General features: G+C 28.8%; 1 protein-coding gene across 1 annotated transcript in view; it reads left to right on the top strand.

The window, feature by feature from the left end:
• LOC111030574 (protein rhomboid-like) overlaps positions 1 to 17,410 on the top strand; it is an 86,904-nt gene that overhangs the window by 17,727 nt on the left and 51,767 nt on the right. Inside the window, exons 2-4 of the mRNA XM_022310127.1 lie at positions 601 to 793; positions 871 to 894; positions 983 to 1,147. Of these exons, the coding sequence (XP_022165819.1) occupies positions 614 to 793; positions 871 to 894; positions 983 to 1,147 (369 nt within the window). The 5' untranslated portion in view covers positions 601 to 613. The remainder of the gene's footprint in view (positions 1 to 600; positions 794 to 870; positions 895 to 982; positions 1,148 to 17,410) is intronic.

The following is a 17,410-nucleotide window of genomic DNA, read 5'->3' as shown; positions in this document are numbered from 1 at the left end:
GTATTATAATCATGTTTAACATTGTGTAATAGATGCTCATGTTTATATAATAGTAATAATATATTTGTATAAAATATTTTATCAAAGTTTTGTACACCTAGCTCATGAAAAATAAGCTTTGTACTATAAGATTTGGGTTTGCTCAATACAAATTTAATAATACTATTTATTGTGACCTTTAATTTATTTATCTAGGTGTGTGTTGGTGTTGTAAGTACAACCCCAAAACATTATCCCGTAACTAAAGATAGATTGAACTAAAGCAATGGAGATGATTCTCTTCATCTTAATATTAAAGCAGCTTTTAACGTCTTTAAAAATGTAGAAAAATTTACGTAAATTGGAGATTAAATTATTTACATTATGTATTTAAAAATCAGAATTTAAACTAATTAATTATTTAAGAAAAATTTGGGGTTAGGCATACTTGGGAAAATCACTGTGTACATAATATTTTATAACTGATAAGTTATTTACTTTTTTAATATATCGCCTATGTAGATAACCTATATAAAAAATTTAAAATTATTGAAGTTAAGTTAACTGTTTTAATATTATCATATAGGTGTCTTATTATTTTAAATTATTGTTTATACATAGATAAATATCTGCGATGAGAGTGGGCCGAAGATATTTTGAACTCATGGTTTCTGTGATCAATCCATCGTCGGATCTATACCATCACAGTCCTTTAGCACCTTTAGCATCATTCGACTCCCCCGGTTCTGGGATCGAATCGTCCAGTACGCAATCGGAAAAAAATTGTCCGTTCAAAGACTTCATATTAAACGATGTTTGTATTTATAACTAATACTGATAATAGCAATAAATATGTGTGTTTAATTAATCTGTTTTTATTTCTTTCTATAGAAATGGAGACGTATATTTGATCAAGTAAGTGTTGCGTGGGTGACTGATCGTGGACAAGATCCGTAATTTTAATGAAGTTTAAACTTTTCTTTTTCATAATTTATTGTTGCAGTACGATCCTGAAGGGTTTGGGGAAATTCCGTGGAACGATTTCTTGATGTTATTGAATTCGTCGGATTTCGTGAAATCCATATCTCAGGAGAAACGCGATATCCTCCTTGAACGAGCTCGGCAATCAAACACGTCTGCTATAACTTTTCAAGATTTCGTCAATATCGTAAGTCTTTTAAAACGCTTACACTCGATATAAGTATGTTGATTTAGTGTAAGATTATGTCGGAAACCAGTTGGTTATAATAATATGTATACCCAAACGGAACATTGTTGAAATAAATCGCTATTCATATAGGTGCATCTGAAACCATTGATTTCTCGGTATAGAGAGGACAACCGCGTTAATTGTTCGCACTCACTACGTGTTGTGGATTATGAAATAATAATAATTTGATACACCTCTATTAAAGGTTTAAACACGCATAATTTGGCGATTTAAAAACACATATTTTATAGCCCGCAGTGGCGTGAAAGAGTGGCGTGTCCGTCTGAGGTGCGGTGCAGAGCTATAGGCGAGTTTTCGATAAAAAACAAAACAAAACAAAACCGTGTGATGTCAGACGCCCGTTCAGGTCGTGCGCGACGACAAAGGCTTGTAGACTAACTATACATACCTATTATATTAGATACGCCGGTTATAATATATTATGTTTTTCATTAATTTTTAGAATATATACGCGTCCTCGTCGTATATATTATATCGTGTCAAGATGTTGTGACTTTATGACGTGTCCCACAGCCGCCACTCTGCCTACTACGCCGTTGCGTACCTATAATAATATATATATATATATATATAATAATAATAAATAATAATAATATAATATAGTACATTCAATTAGGAAGATCTCCTACCGCAGTGGCGGCGGAAACCCAACAACGATAATCACCACTGGTACCGCCTGCGTAATGAATGTGATTCGTCTGACCACCAAAGAGACCGCCGCCGCCACCGTGTCGTGTTTATAATAACCTCTGTGCGTCTGTGTCGGTGTGTATTTTATCGGTGTGTGAGCGTATATACTACAGATGTGTTGGCGTACAATATCATGTGAGAAACATCGGAGACGTTATAATAATATAATCGGCGGATACGTCCGATTTAGATTGTAATATTTTATATTATTATTAGGCGGCGGTAGGTTCGAACTGCAGTAGACAATAACGCGTATCCGACTTAAAACATTTTAAATACATATTATATATTATGTATAATGTGTTGTAATCGTTTCATTATTGGGCCACCGACACCCCAGCTCCTTTACGACCCTCCATCGCGTTTATGGAATTTTTATCGGGAATAAATACGCCGTCATATTGTATAATATATTACCTATGTATACGTGCGTACGGGATGTACATAAACGTGAGAAAATATTTCAAACGTCAAAACAGTTCTCGGAGATAAAAAAAAAACATATTTATTTTTACAATTCAATTATAAAATACTATAAGCTTGTATATAAGTGTGTATACTTTTTAATGCGATTTAAATTTACTTTTGATGACTCTGAGTCATAACATAAGTTGTGCAGTTTTGCAAATCTACGTATTATAATTTATTACTACTTAGGTATTTCAGTATATTTGATTCGTATAGGTATATAATATAGTATAGCTTAATGTTTAATGGTAAGAATAACTAATAAAATCGATATTTATTGAATGGCCACAGTAATTATTGTAGGTAATTGCAATATGTTTATTCATTATCGTAAATTCATTTTTCTTATTATACCAAAATATTAATATTTCAAACATAAATTTATTCTTTATTGAATCATATAGGTATACTGTATACTGACTGATAAACAATATTATTTTATGAAACGTAAACTATAAAAAGGGAAAATGTAGGAATCCGCTCTCCTGTACAATATAATTAGGTATCAAGAGAACCTCGTCAATCGTCATTAAGGATAGTAAGTCACTGTAATAGTTGCGTTAAATTTGAATTCAACGATACATTTATTTAATTAATTGATAAACAATATCAAATGATAAAAAAATAATGTTCTACTCAGAATCCGAAATTATAATTTATAAAGTTTAATCCTATATCACTAATTTTTTTGAGCTTAAGCAAAAATACCTATCATACATACACGAGTGCGTGTTTTCAGAATACTTTGTAGAAGTTGTCACACAATTATCATCTGTATATTATATTATATTGTTATGAATCTATAATAATATATAATATATATTCTCCAATCTCAACGAATGTTTAATTTGATAGAGATCTCTGAATTCATATTTTATTTTGTACATTTAATTAACGCAGTATTATAATCTATAGATACCTACTAGATAGTAGATACTAGATACCCATAAATTATTTTCGTTCGCTAACAAATAAACAGGTCATTGTTTTATATTCAATTTTTATTATTAGTTTTATGAAAAACTCCTACGATTAATTATTGTTCTACCGACTCTTGACTTCATACTGGTTGTTAAAATTAAAACACACAACATTGTCCCTTTTCAATAATAAAAGAAGTTACAAAATAAAATTATTTTGTGTGTAATATTATATCATGGAGAGTAAAATGTTTACTATAGAGATTTAGAAACGCCTACGAAATGTGATTAAAATAGGTATATTAAACATTTTTATGACTAATTATTTATTTTTATTTTTAATGAATATCAGAAATATTTTAATGTTTATTTAGTTCTCTGCGGATTGCGTATGTTTACTTTTATACTTGTAACTTGTTTATTTTGATTGAATTATGCTTGTTATTTATTTTATTAAAACTTAAGTGAAAACGTACCTATTAATATAATAATACCTATTGTTATAGTTTTTCATAAATAATCGTACATATTGTGTTGTGTCAACGGTGCATTAACATTTCCAAATACTTTTACTAATTAAAACGTAAAAGAGTAAAATCCGATAATTTTCTAATTCACAATAAAATCTTATACCAATTATTAGGCAAGCATCATTCATTATTAAACATTAAACATTAATATTAATTTTTTTAATTTAATATTATTAATCATAATTTTGATGAATAAATGTTATTGGTAAATGTTTTAATATTATTTTTTTTTTTTTCTGTAGTATACACCGTGTGAATATGCGGGATTTTAGATTATTATATTATTCAAAATAAAGTACAATTAAGTCAGACTTTATACATGTATCATAATGTATGACGATAAATAATGTTCATTGTGTAAGAAGCATTACAGGTAGTAACTAATGGGTTTTAGTGTCAAATTTGACAGGAGTCTCTAAAAAAAACTATATTTTAACATCTTACTTCATTTTTAGAGTTTCTTTTAAAATAATATAGAACTTGTATTTTTCTTTTTATTTCGACGTTAAATCATAAACACTTAATTGTTAAATATAATGATACACCTATAATTGTTGAGTACAATTTGAACGTATGGCAAACAATAGTATACCTAGTATAAGTTTTTGTATTATATGCAGTTATTGATTATCATAATTTACTTTCGTATTTTATTTTAGATTGAGTATTTTATAAATTTATAAATTAAAATAATTTAATCTTAGTTTGTTGTGATTGTTGATTTTAAATATATGCATCATTTTATTGTTCTGTATGTAGGTATGACGGATCATATAAAGTTATTGTTCATAAATTGTTGCCATAAGCCATAGTCATTTAAGTCATTATACCATATCAACTATGCGTATTATATTAATATAATGTTTTATCCATTCCATTTTGATTTCAGAGTATTAAACTATTTAAACATATAATTTATTGCTCCTCTCCTCGTACCGCGTCAAAACGATGTCTGCGATTTAAAACTAAAAGCGTTCACAGCTTCACGGTTATTTTCCCAAACGATATTTATAGATCATTCGATACGGTTAACGAAAAAAAAAAGTAATAGACATTTATCGGTCCTTGTCGAAAAGCACCCACGTAACCTTGTCGGTATCACCAGTGCGGTGTAAACACTGACATTAATTTATACTCAAAGGTCAACCTTAATTTTCGCCCCTGTAGTCCGGCGCACGCATACGCACGCGCGTGTGTGTGCGTGTATTTTTTGTGCTCGTTTGATTTACGATCCTTCTACCTGCTGTCCAAACCAGATAAAAAGTCGGTGGGCACGTGAGAAGAAGAAAAAGTAACACAACAGTTAAAAAAAACATTACGTTGGGATATTAAAACGTCGAATTTAATTTCCATACACCCGTCGTAGCGCCCAATAATATTCTTCTTCTCTTATCTGACAGAAAATATCGCGTTTATATTATAAAATATGGCTTTAAACCGACCAAAACGATCTACCGGTGGCGGTAAGCAAGTGTTTATTTTATTGACCGCCACTTAACGGGACCCGACCTGGTCGCTCTCTGCACCCACTTAAGAAGATGAGTTCCATTCGATGTGCGGCGACGGAGGCGTCTGCCGGCTATAATATAATACACACACGTTGTATATTATTGTCGAATTAATTAACTTGAATGCTGTGTGTGTGTGTGTGTGTGTGTGTGTGTGTGTGTGTGTGTGTGTGTGTTCTTCTTAAACGTTTGATCAATCGACAGTGATACGCATATTATTTTATATTATATAATGTATTGTATACGAGTGCCACCATCACACCGTGTTCTCGTGTTCTCGTAAATACAGCTGATAGGTGCTACGGAATACGAAGTAAACAATAATAGTTGTAAACTTATAACTTATAAGTATTTACAGCGAAAACTTTGCTCATACGAACAATGTCTTATTCTCGACGAGAAATTAAAAATACATTGATATCATTGATAAAATATAATACTAATAGCTACTACATTACGGTATATTAATTGATGGTAGTATGTAGGTACATATTCACGATAATGTGAAAAGTATTATTATTTTTACTGGTATATATACGAAAGTTATAATTCCTAGTAGGTACAAGGTGCAAACCTTCTTTTGTTTTGTCATATTTTAATAAACCAATTAATCTTAGTAGGTATACAATTATTTATATTCGTAAAAAAACTTCCTCCTTTATTATGATAATAGATATTAGTAAATTTATTAATTTTAATTAGTTATTTTTCAAGATAAACATTTTACAATAGAGTTTCTAATTAATTACTAAATTACTTAAGTTATATGAACCATAAGATGAGAATTAGTTAGAACTTCCAAACATAATTGAAAGACGTAAATTAAACTCATGCCTGACTCGTATAATAATATAACTACGTGCCCTATAATATTTATAATGTTAATAGATATATAGTATATAGGTACATGTTAAAATTAGTCAAAAAAATTATGTTATTTATCCATAGATGTAGATAGCCTTATAGGCTAGGAATGTCTTATTTAAAATTAAAAAAAAAAAAAAAAAAATATAGGTACATTAATAAATTATATACCTACTTAATTCGAAAGAATACATATTTAACGCTCTGTGTATTAGGTAAACATATTACATAATATAATGTTGTCTGCGCCTTACACAAACGTACAAATTGTGTTCGGCAGTTCCAATATTATTTAGTACCTAAGCTTTAATATTAGAATGAATTGACCTAGCTATTATGATATAGAAACGTAATGGTAAAATCATTATCTATGTTCTCTTATGGATTCTGTATTATACTATAATTATTCAGTGAGATGAGAATTTTTCATTAATATAACATTTAGTATATACCTATAAAGTGAAATAAAAAATAAAATGATGTTGATAACTTATTACCTATTCAGGCTAACAATATATAGTCATAAAAATATAAATAATTTATACTTAAACATTATATTATTCAGCCATATTTAAATAAATGTTTATTACTTTATTAGGTACATTCATAATATTATTTAATATGATATTCTACAAATCTTTAAATCTATAAATAAAAGCGATATAAAGTATCATTATTATTGTTGGTGCCATAATGTTCTTACAAAATTAAATCAAAGAATATACTTTTATTATAAAAGAAACTATAAAGATGGTAACAAATTAATTTGATTTCTAGTCTAAAATAAGAACATTTATTAACAAGTTTACAAGTCATAACATATTAATTTTTTCACATTGCACATTTAAATATCCAAATTAATTTTTGCACGTAAAAAATAAGTATGTATTTATGTCATGATTCAATAGTTGCAAATATTGAAGTATAATATATTTATTAACTTATTTTATTTACTTACAAAATCAATTCCCATTGTTACTGAAAAACCCTGTATACATTTACACAGCATTACTGTAGTTGAAATTCAATAATGTTTTTTTATAGTGAATACTTCGTTACACTATCGGATTAAAGCTATTCTATAGGTTATATTATCGTGAGTTAACTCAGACAAATTTATAGTTTCTTAATGCTTTTTATTTTCATTTATAAAAATACTCGATTAACAAGGTATTCAATTTCTCAAAAAATTCAAAAATGTATATTTGTATTCAAGTGCCTAATAATAAAAATAATTTATACTATTTTTATACTCAATTTTCTAAAATGTTAGATCATGATGTATTTGTTTTTAATAGCCAATAGTTACAAATATTTGAACAACATAGTTATAAGTCAACAGTTATAGGTAACATAGTAGCATTTCAAAGTAGTGCTTTTTCTTTGTAACTAGGCCTTTACGTAATGCTTCAATCATTAAAAAACAAATAATATACACTATGTGTACTATATGACATATGTCTATATGACCATATACATGGCTGTCGTATTGAACAAAAAAAAGACCAATAAAATACTGTATGAAAAGGACGGTTTAACAACAATATAAAAACGTCTGCGTTGTATGCGGCGGTAGCACGGCGGTGGTGGTACCTGTTGGGCCAGAAGGAATTTTGTTTTCTCGTATACATCTGTTAGGGTTTCCGGTCAAATTGGCAGCTTCGGTATTCTTATAATTCAATTTTCTATACACACAACAACGTCGGCGGCGGGCGGCGGCGGCGTTTCTTTTCTTTACAAAATAATAATAATAATAATAATAAAAAAAATCCAACATTTCGGCGCTTATTATAAGGATTTCGGACAACAGTTCACAATGGTAAATAACAATAATAATATACGACCCTTGTGGCAGGACCAGTTTTTCTGCTACTTAAGCAGCCAGTTTTATTATTGTCGATTATTATTGTTCATCATTATATAAAATGCTCTACTGGGAGACCAACAATTGTGTACCTAAATATAATAATATAAAATATACATTCGTTCCCTCAGATGCGCGGCACAATGGTAAATCATAACAGTCGGGCCACCCCAATTTACAAAAATAAATACCCTGCCTCCCTTATTAATCATTACCACACATATAGTCGTCGCCGTAGTCGTTCCTTTAGATCTATTATTCGAATTATGGGTACCTATATCACCGTATTGTATGCAAAGCGTATTATTTTACGTTTAACAACTTTCTAAACTGACTGAGATATAGAGAGGAAAAAATATACTAATTTGTACACGTCTTTGATGTAGGTCTCACTCTATCTCTCTCGCACACTCTCATTCTCTTAGCTGCAGTCATCTCGCTTACATACTTGGCTAGCGGTTGTTTTTTTCTCTTTTTCATCGTCGTGTTTACGTATCCGAGCGTGTGGAGTTGTTCGCGCTCAGTAATTAATTAAATAAACCGATTTATTTAAATGACGAAAGCGTGGAAACAACCAACACGGTGGGGTTATATTATTATTATTACTATTATTATTATTATACGTGTATACTATACAGTATACAGACCTCCCGCGTAATGACTATATTATGACTAATGCGAACAAATACTCCGTTGGCACGTATTACAAGCACTGGGTATATCATTTGGTTTACTTTTCTACAAACTACGTATCAACGATATAAGCAGGTATGCTGCGCGTGGGGCCGATGCTCAATCCAGCTGGAGGACATGTTGTAACGAGATTTTCATTGGGGGCGGGGGACTTAAGCTTAAAAAAACAACAGTACCTAACTGCCTATTGAATATACCGTTTTATACTTTTTTTTTACTCAGAGCGAAGAGTTTTTTTTTGTCTTTGCACAAATCAATCGTGTTTTTGTCGAACTACTTGTAGTTTGCCTACCAATGATTTCTAAATATCATTATCATGATCAAATAAATACCAAAGAACGGAGAACCAAACTGTCTCTATCTGTGGAAATAGAAGGATGTTTTGATGTTTTTGGTAGTATATTTTTACTTTAGCATTGATTGGCCCACTTAATTTTGGTTGGAAGTAAGGAGGATTTCATAAAAAAAAAAACCACATAAACTTGGCTTCAAATAATTTGCATTCATATTGTATACATTTCTTTGGGAAACATAATATGTAATAATAATTTATAACATAATATATAATATATATTATTACACTTGGTATCTGATTACATAATTTTGTTAATAATAGGTATCTAGCTGTTAACAACTACTAATTGACTATGTAATAGTATAATGTATTGTAATGATAATTTAACATAATTTAAATCTTATTGTTTACAAGTATTTTTTAGTATAGGTGTACATAATTCGGGTTAAAACTTGAAGAAATTATTACTTGAGATATATAGATCCGTCATGTGCTTACTGTTTGTTTTAATACATTATACTAAATATTTGTACCAATAATTATTATTAACTTCGTATTATACAATAATAATTTCTTTTTTTTTTGTAAATTTTAAATTTAATACAGGTAATTGAAATCAAAAATAATGTAATTCTGATGTTATAGATAATATAGTTTTTTATAATTAAAAATTACCTAATGATTACTAAAATAGTAAAATGTATTAAAATATGCACAAGCCATTATATTATGATAATTGATAAGTATTTAATCATATTATCCTTTAAATTAAGTACGCAATGTTGTATGTTTAACCACTGCGTTTCTAAAGTTCAGCTAATTTATTTCTAGAGTTAAATTACTTTAATACTAGAAAGTCTTAATTAAATACAATATCACCGTTTTAATCATGTCACTTTTAAATCTCTTAAAAATATTACAATATACAACAGTTTAGATTAATATTATTATTATTCAATGATCCAATATATAATCAATGTATTAATTTTACTTTATAAAATTTACCTGAAACAAATCACTCAAACAAACAACAGTCACTTCAATAATTCACATTTATAAATCCTATTAAAAAGTATAGTATCGATTTAGGTGTATTTTTCAACCATATTTTAGCTTTCCAAACCGGTTGGGTAGAAGGCGTTTATATAAAATAATGATCAGATAAAATAATGGGATTGTTTGAAGAGAGATAGGAACATGAAAAAACCTCTAATCGAGGATATCACGGCGGGCGAAGAGACGAGTTATAGAAAGAACCCTATAGATTATGGTGACAAATAGAGGGTCCAAACACAAAATAACACTTAGTTTTAATATGAGCTATATGTCAAAAGTGCCTCCCACACTGTCGAGCGGTCAACTTATACAATTTAGTGGCTTTGTGTTAACTAAAACTTGAAAAAGGTGGCAAAATTCCTTTTTTATAACAACATCTGTGCATTGTATTAAATATTAATGTAATCACTATAGCGTATCCAATATCCATACATAAATAGTCTTCATAATAGCGACCCCATAAAATTAATATATATTTAAGTATTATTAAAACTTATAGTTCGAGAGTTGATAGTTAATCCTTAGTATTCGATGTGTATTAATTAAAATTGTGTACTACTAGAAAATGTATTGATAAATTCATTGTTTAAAATAATATTCATGATTTTTATAAGTGGAACTTAGCAATAATTATTTTAATTAATCCACACCCGTTAAACTGTGAATTTATACTTATTTCGATGATTGTATTGTAATTTATAGATTTTTGAAACTTTGCTCTATGTGATAAACCTTTTTATTGAGAATATCGAAAGTTTAATTTTAGATATCTAGGAACACTAGTCGTCATAAAAGATAATTAATAATATATGTATTGAACATTAAATATCACAAATCCAATCTCGAGATTTAATATTATTAAATAGACAACTTCAATCAATCTGTGTGATATTTTTACATTAATAACACGTATCCGTACAATAACCGAAAATACCTAACCTAACAGTGACATTCTAAATGATTTGGCCACCCACAACAATACGGTATGAAACGTACTCAATACAACATATCAAAACGCCAATCACATAATATCCTTTTATTCATAATATTATTTTATTATGCTCTTATGAATTACCCGTTTATATTTTATAATATATAATATTTTTAATTTGAGTGAACTAAAAAAGTCCAAAGTATTAAATAGGTACTGTACTACTGTAACAGTTTGCCGAAAAAATCGCACGTGGTAGACAGTGGTGGCGCGTCGTGATGCTATACTATACGTCTATATATTGCATATTATTTTAAGCTCATTACTTACCTACTCTTATTATATAATTATTAATTATTTACAGAACGTAATAATATTTCAATCTCATCTTCGACCTCACTCGGCGTACATTACATTACGACATTACACAGTACTATCATTACGTAAACTCGTGTATAATAAATAACATAAATGCGATCATCTATATGACTATATATAGTATACGTCTTATTATGAGCACTATATAGTACTATAATATACGGCACACAGCAAGCTGCCTATATGTCACCGAGACAAGTGGTACCTATACACCGCCGCCAATGACCCGCCACAACAAAACACACACACACACACACACACACACACACACACACACACACACACACACACATACACAAGAGCGGACTCCCAAACGTACCGGCAAATAACAGTGTTTAAATCACATCAGGCGAGCCGAACATTCGCTAACAAGGTTATAATCTTCGGAGAAAAAAAAATCTTTCCCTCTTATTTTTTTTCAGCTATACATTTATTTTATTTTATTTTTATTTTTCGTTGTTTTATAGGTAGGTAGTATTTCCTTCTCTCACTCTCTCGCTCTATCTCTCTCTTTATTTTTTTCCTTACCGCGTTCGGTATTCTCTCCCCCGTATATCTTTCTACTCCCCCCGTCGTGCACTGGGCGTTGGTGATTTTCTCTTGGTCGTCGCCGCAGTCGAAGACCGAAGTCGTCGTCGTCGTACGCGTATACAGTCGTGTCGGCGGACCACCCAATCCGGAGAGTGCCCACAGGCAAAAGTAAACACCGCTAGACGACTTATAATAAACACATTACCGCCACTATATATATATATATGTATATTAATATATAGTATTAGAACGCCCGGGTTGTTACTTTTCTACAACATATACTACGTGTATACTGTACACATGACGTACACTAAATATATATATATATATGACTTTTTTTTTTGTAATTTTAGTCAACCGTCGTCTTGTTTTTATCACCTATTACCCATATGACAAGGAGGCGGGAACGAAATGCGTACAAAAAAATTTACGATTGCTAATTTTTGTTACACTTGCATGCAGTTAAACGAGCGTGTTTGTTTTATTTTCCTAATTAAAATTTAGCGCCACTGTCAAATCATAGCGAAATTATGCAGTTTTTTCCGTACTATATGCGTTCATTTTGAAATATGTCCGACAGTTGTTTCTCAATAATTGAAATGTACATAATCACAGTGGAAGACATTATAAATGTGAATTATTGATGTGGGTATATCAGTATATGTATCGTATTATTAATTACATTTATAGATTTTACAATAATAAATCTGACTATTGAGATATTTTATTTACTCACATTTATTATTTATACCTATATAATTTCTATACGGGCCAAGCTCAAATGGCAACAACTGGCAAGTACATAAGCAATATATAACAAAAACAATGTTTCATACATATTAAAATTATTTTTGTATAATAATAAAGATAAATAACAGAGTAATACATTTTTGAAATATTAAAAATAAAATTACAATACGTTTTAAATAAATGAAAGTTTGGTGGTTCGAAAAAATCAATATTTAACTCGTTAGCAAATTGCGTTATTCTGTAACTGCCCACTGGGAGGGTTGTTAGCATAATTCGTTACTTCCATATTCTTATAAAATTTATTTTTTGTCAAAGTGATAGGTGTAGGATCATGAAAGGAAACACAACACGATCAAACACTACAATCAATTTTTCCTGAAAAAATTTGTACGCAAAGTCTAATCGCAAACGACGATGTTCCAGTATTCCCTAAGTTGAGAATAGACAACTATTCAAGGCAGGGGAGTACGAAGAGTGCTGATCCTCACTCTCTAGGTATGACGAATTTGAATGAATGGAAGCGTACAAATGTTTACTGAACTTTTTCAAATTTCAATTTATAGCTTATTAGTTATTAGTAATAATGACCATATAATATTGAGCCGTATTCACAGATATAATGTTTATCAGCAAACAATCAATATATAGATTTAAAGTTATTTTTTGTCACTAAATTAAAGACAACTCTGAATAATAAAACCATTAAAACCTAATTTTTTATTGTATATTATAATAATATTGTTAATACACAATCAATATTAAGCTTAAGATCGAAAAAATTACCTAGGTCCTTGGCAGGAGTCGTAGCCTGAGTACTATTATGGTAGTCAAATTTAGTATCTGCTACCTATTAAGATGGTTAACTTTTACACATGTATATATTTTTTAATTTAAATTTAAATTAAACAAGTAGAGGATTAATTAAAGATTCTTATAATGATATACTCTGTATATAGGTAAAATCTGAACATACTGAACAATAAAAGTGTTTGTCAAAAGGATAATTTATAGATAAAATGTTTAATTCTATGAACATTGAATAGTTACATCGATTAATTCATTTTTTACTGTCAACAGATTCTAAATATTTTGACAACAAATCAATATTTCATATAGTTATATTAGTTAAATTATGAAAACCAAACAGTTTATAATATAATAGTATGTAATACAATGTATAGGTAAAAGTAAAAATTAAAATTGAATCCTACCTATTAAACATCCTTTTTATTATACTGAACAGGTAATTTAATTTTTATAATTATAAATATATTTATACCTATTAATCTCATATTGCGTATAGTAGTAAATTTAATTAAACTTCAAAGTTGTTTTTTGTAGATATTACAATTTACAATGCATCAATTTATTATGATTTTTTATTTTTACTATCTTTATATATTATGCTGTCGATTTTATTAGCACTCTGCTACGGTGGTCATTATTGGCCTTGTTGTTCTTGTGTGTTCTGAACAAGTCCTGGACCTGACACGATATGTCTCTTTTTAATAGAGTAATAAATAGACGTATATACTACCAAGTTTGAAGACCGTAAACGTAATCAAAATGTCTTATTTATTTCTTCATATACATATTTATATATATAAAACACTCAGCTAATACAATAGTAGTTTTTTTAATAATGTAGCTCATTGTGTTATACCTTTACATAAGATACATATATTTTATTATATATTTTATAAATTTACGGATTATAGGATTATAAAAAATATTTAACTTATCGTCTAACAAATGATCACCATTTATATTCAAATATAATATTGTCAAACTATTTGATTGATTTATTAACCAACCATTTATATTTTAAAATTTTTAAACACTATATGATTAATTAATGACTAAACATAAAGTTTTTATAAAAAAAATTCAATAATTTTATCAATGTGGTAAATACTTTAAAAGTGAATCACCTATAAGTATATAAAGTATATTTATATGAATTTAAAATATTTTAATCCTAAAACCTTTTTTGATATTCGTTATAATATAGAATAGGTATTTATGCAATAAATTACTATCCAAGTGATTATTTTTATGTGTAAAAAACTTAACTAAAAAAAATACAAACAACTTGAGTACCTACCTAATTTAAATTGTAATGCCACATTTATTTAGGTACCTAGGTAATACATTTAAAAGTCTATATTGTTATTTGTTTTTAATATTTCATCAAATGTAAATAGATGGTATATATTTTAACTTTTTAGTTAATTTATTTCATCAACCATAGCTGCTATAAAATACCTCTGCCCTATAGTGTAAATATATAATAGCACAAGTATTTGCAATAATACCGTTATACAAATTATAAATCACGTAGGTAAGTTATATTTCAGTTTGTTTCCTTTATTTTCATAAAAAGGTTTAGGTATAAGTACAACTGTCATCTATTCAAGTGAGTCACGTACTTTTTTTTTTAAAAAAAAAAAAGGAAAGAAAATAAACGGTCTGGGATGTTTGTTTAACGGTGTTAAGTCCAAATTACGAGGATGTATATTGTCCGGGAATCAGGATATTGTTATTATTGAAATACATTTTTTATTACGATCGTGAACGTACCCTAGATCCCTTAAAAAGAGACCAAATTTCAGTTGCTTAGACTGAAGGGAATAATCCAATTGTTCGATTAGACCTGTTTTCAAGGCCAAATACTTAAGAAGGTAAAAGTGTATAAAAGTGTCCTGCTGTTCATCCATAAAAAGGTATTTTAAATTCAGTTACGGTACCTAACGCAGCTATTACGCTGCAGTGACATTCAGTAGCGGCTGGCCACACGCAAAGAAACTGTAGTTGTGTAAACTCAGTATGTACTCGTATATAGCCATATAGATTATAGGTATCTAATATTTACTAACCACGAACGAATCTATGTTAAGAATACATTGGTCGTTTAAAGTACATTTGCAGATAATGTGTGTCAGACTGGATCGATATATAATTATTGATCCGCGCTGTTGACATATTTTACTTTACAAGGCAAATTAATTATTTTCGACGTAGTGCATTGAGGTATAGTGTCTCTAGTGTCTACAACTGTTTATACTGTCTGGAAATATACACACAGTATATATATGTATATATGATGTATATTATATTCCAATAACCGAATTGGAATTTTAAGTGCGTTTGATTGTAATACGAATTACGAGTTATTTATATAAGGGTTGTTCTAGAATTTTGTTTTGTTAAAATAAAGAAGTAATTTTTTAACACGTAACTAAATCTTCTTTATTTAGCTTATGAAACCCAATACTTATTAAATGGGTATTGAAGTTAAAAATAAAACATCACACGTACAAGATTCTTACATCAAACGATTATTTTTTACCTGAACATGTTACATGGGTTCAAAATGGAAAGAACTACATTGTAAAAACTACAATAGCTTACCAATGAGTCACCGACCGTTAGACGTTAGCATTTTACACAAAAATACCTTATACATGCTATATAGAAATTTTACATCGGGCAGCAAAAGTTGTATATCTATGTGTAAATATGTGTATTACATTCATCGATTTAGATTTTAGTACCAGCCATGTTTATTTAAGTAATGAATAAATAGGTTTAATAAACAACAATTGTTTATTAAAGCTGTATGTTAATTTTTTACTGCTTTAATCTACTCTACACGTAGGTATCTACATGAACTATCGAGTATCTATGTTAAATTAATGGTCATATTGGTAAATACTAAATAGGTTTTATTATTGAGTTTATTTAAAATAAATCAGAACAAAAATGTTCACTTAACTTGTGTATATTTTTAAATCAGAAGTATTAACTCATTGATAGCATAACAACCAACGAATGATCTGCTGAATATATTCTATATAAAATTAAAGTGAGCCTAGTCTCAGGAAATCAAACAAAAATCCGAAAATTGTCCCTTTTGTGGATATTGTCTGTTACTCTTATGGCTGTATTCATTTCATTAATATATTTTTATAACTTCAATGTTATTATTTATATTATATTTACATGATATTATAATGTTAGATATATCACAGTAGTCATTATCATGGTATACTCAAGTATACTTAATAAAAATTGAAATAAAATACAGTGGAAAAATTATCATTTGAATTAAATATTGCATTTTTCAATTTTGTTACTTAAATCATCGATTTTAATAACTTAATAATTAAATTGTTTGGTTAGAGGGATAAGTCGAAGTTAAGTTTGTCCTGATGGAATCTTTGGCATTTGGTTGGGATCTGTTTAATTGATAGTCAATAAGTCAAGTACCATTATAGATTTCGCACACGGACCACTTAATATTATACGGGGAGTTCGAGTTACCCGTTTCCACCAAAACCTTGCCTTTCCCTTTCCCCCAATTCTCTTTTCCGCCAAATCAAAAAAGTTAGTCTAGTTTAATTCAAATATTTAATATATTATAAATTATAATTTTATTTTTATTTTATATACATTAAAAAGTTTGTACTATAATGATATATACACCTATAACGTACCGTAATTTCAACCGGTAATCGGAAAAAAAAGTCCCGGTAAAAAAAGTCCCAGAAAAAAAAGTCCCGGTAAAAAAGTCCCGGTAAAAAAAGTCCCACACTAGGAAAAAAAAGTCCCGAAAAAAAAATATTATTCTTGTAGGTACTTGTACAGTTCTATAGTAAGTTGTGCTTTGTATTTTAGTGTGTAACTGTGTAAGTGTAATGAATAAAATGCTTGTACATATAT

Source organism: Myzus persicae, unplaced genomic scaffold, assembly GCF_001856785.1.
Source record: "Myzus persicae strain clone G006 unplaced genomic scaffold, MPER_G0061.0, whole genome shotgun sequence".
NCBI lineage: Eukaryota > Metazoa > Arthropoda > Insecta > Hemiptera > Aphididae > Myzus > Myzus persicae.
This window is presented reverse-complemented; position numbering and strand designations above follow the sequence as displayed.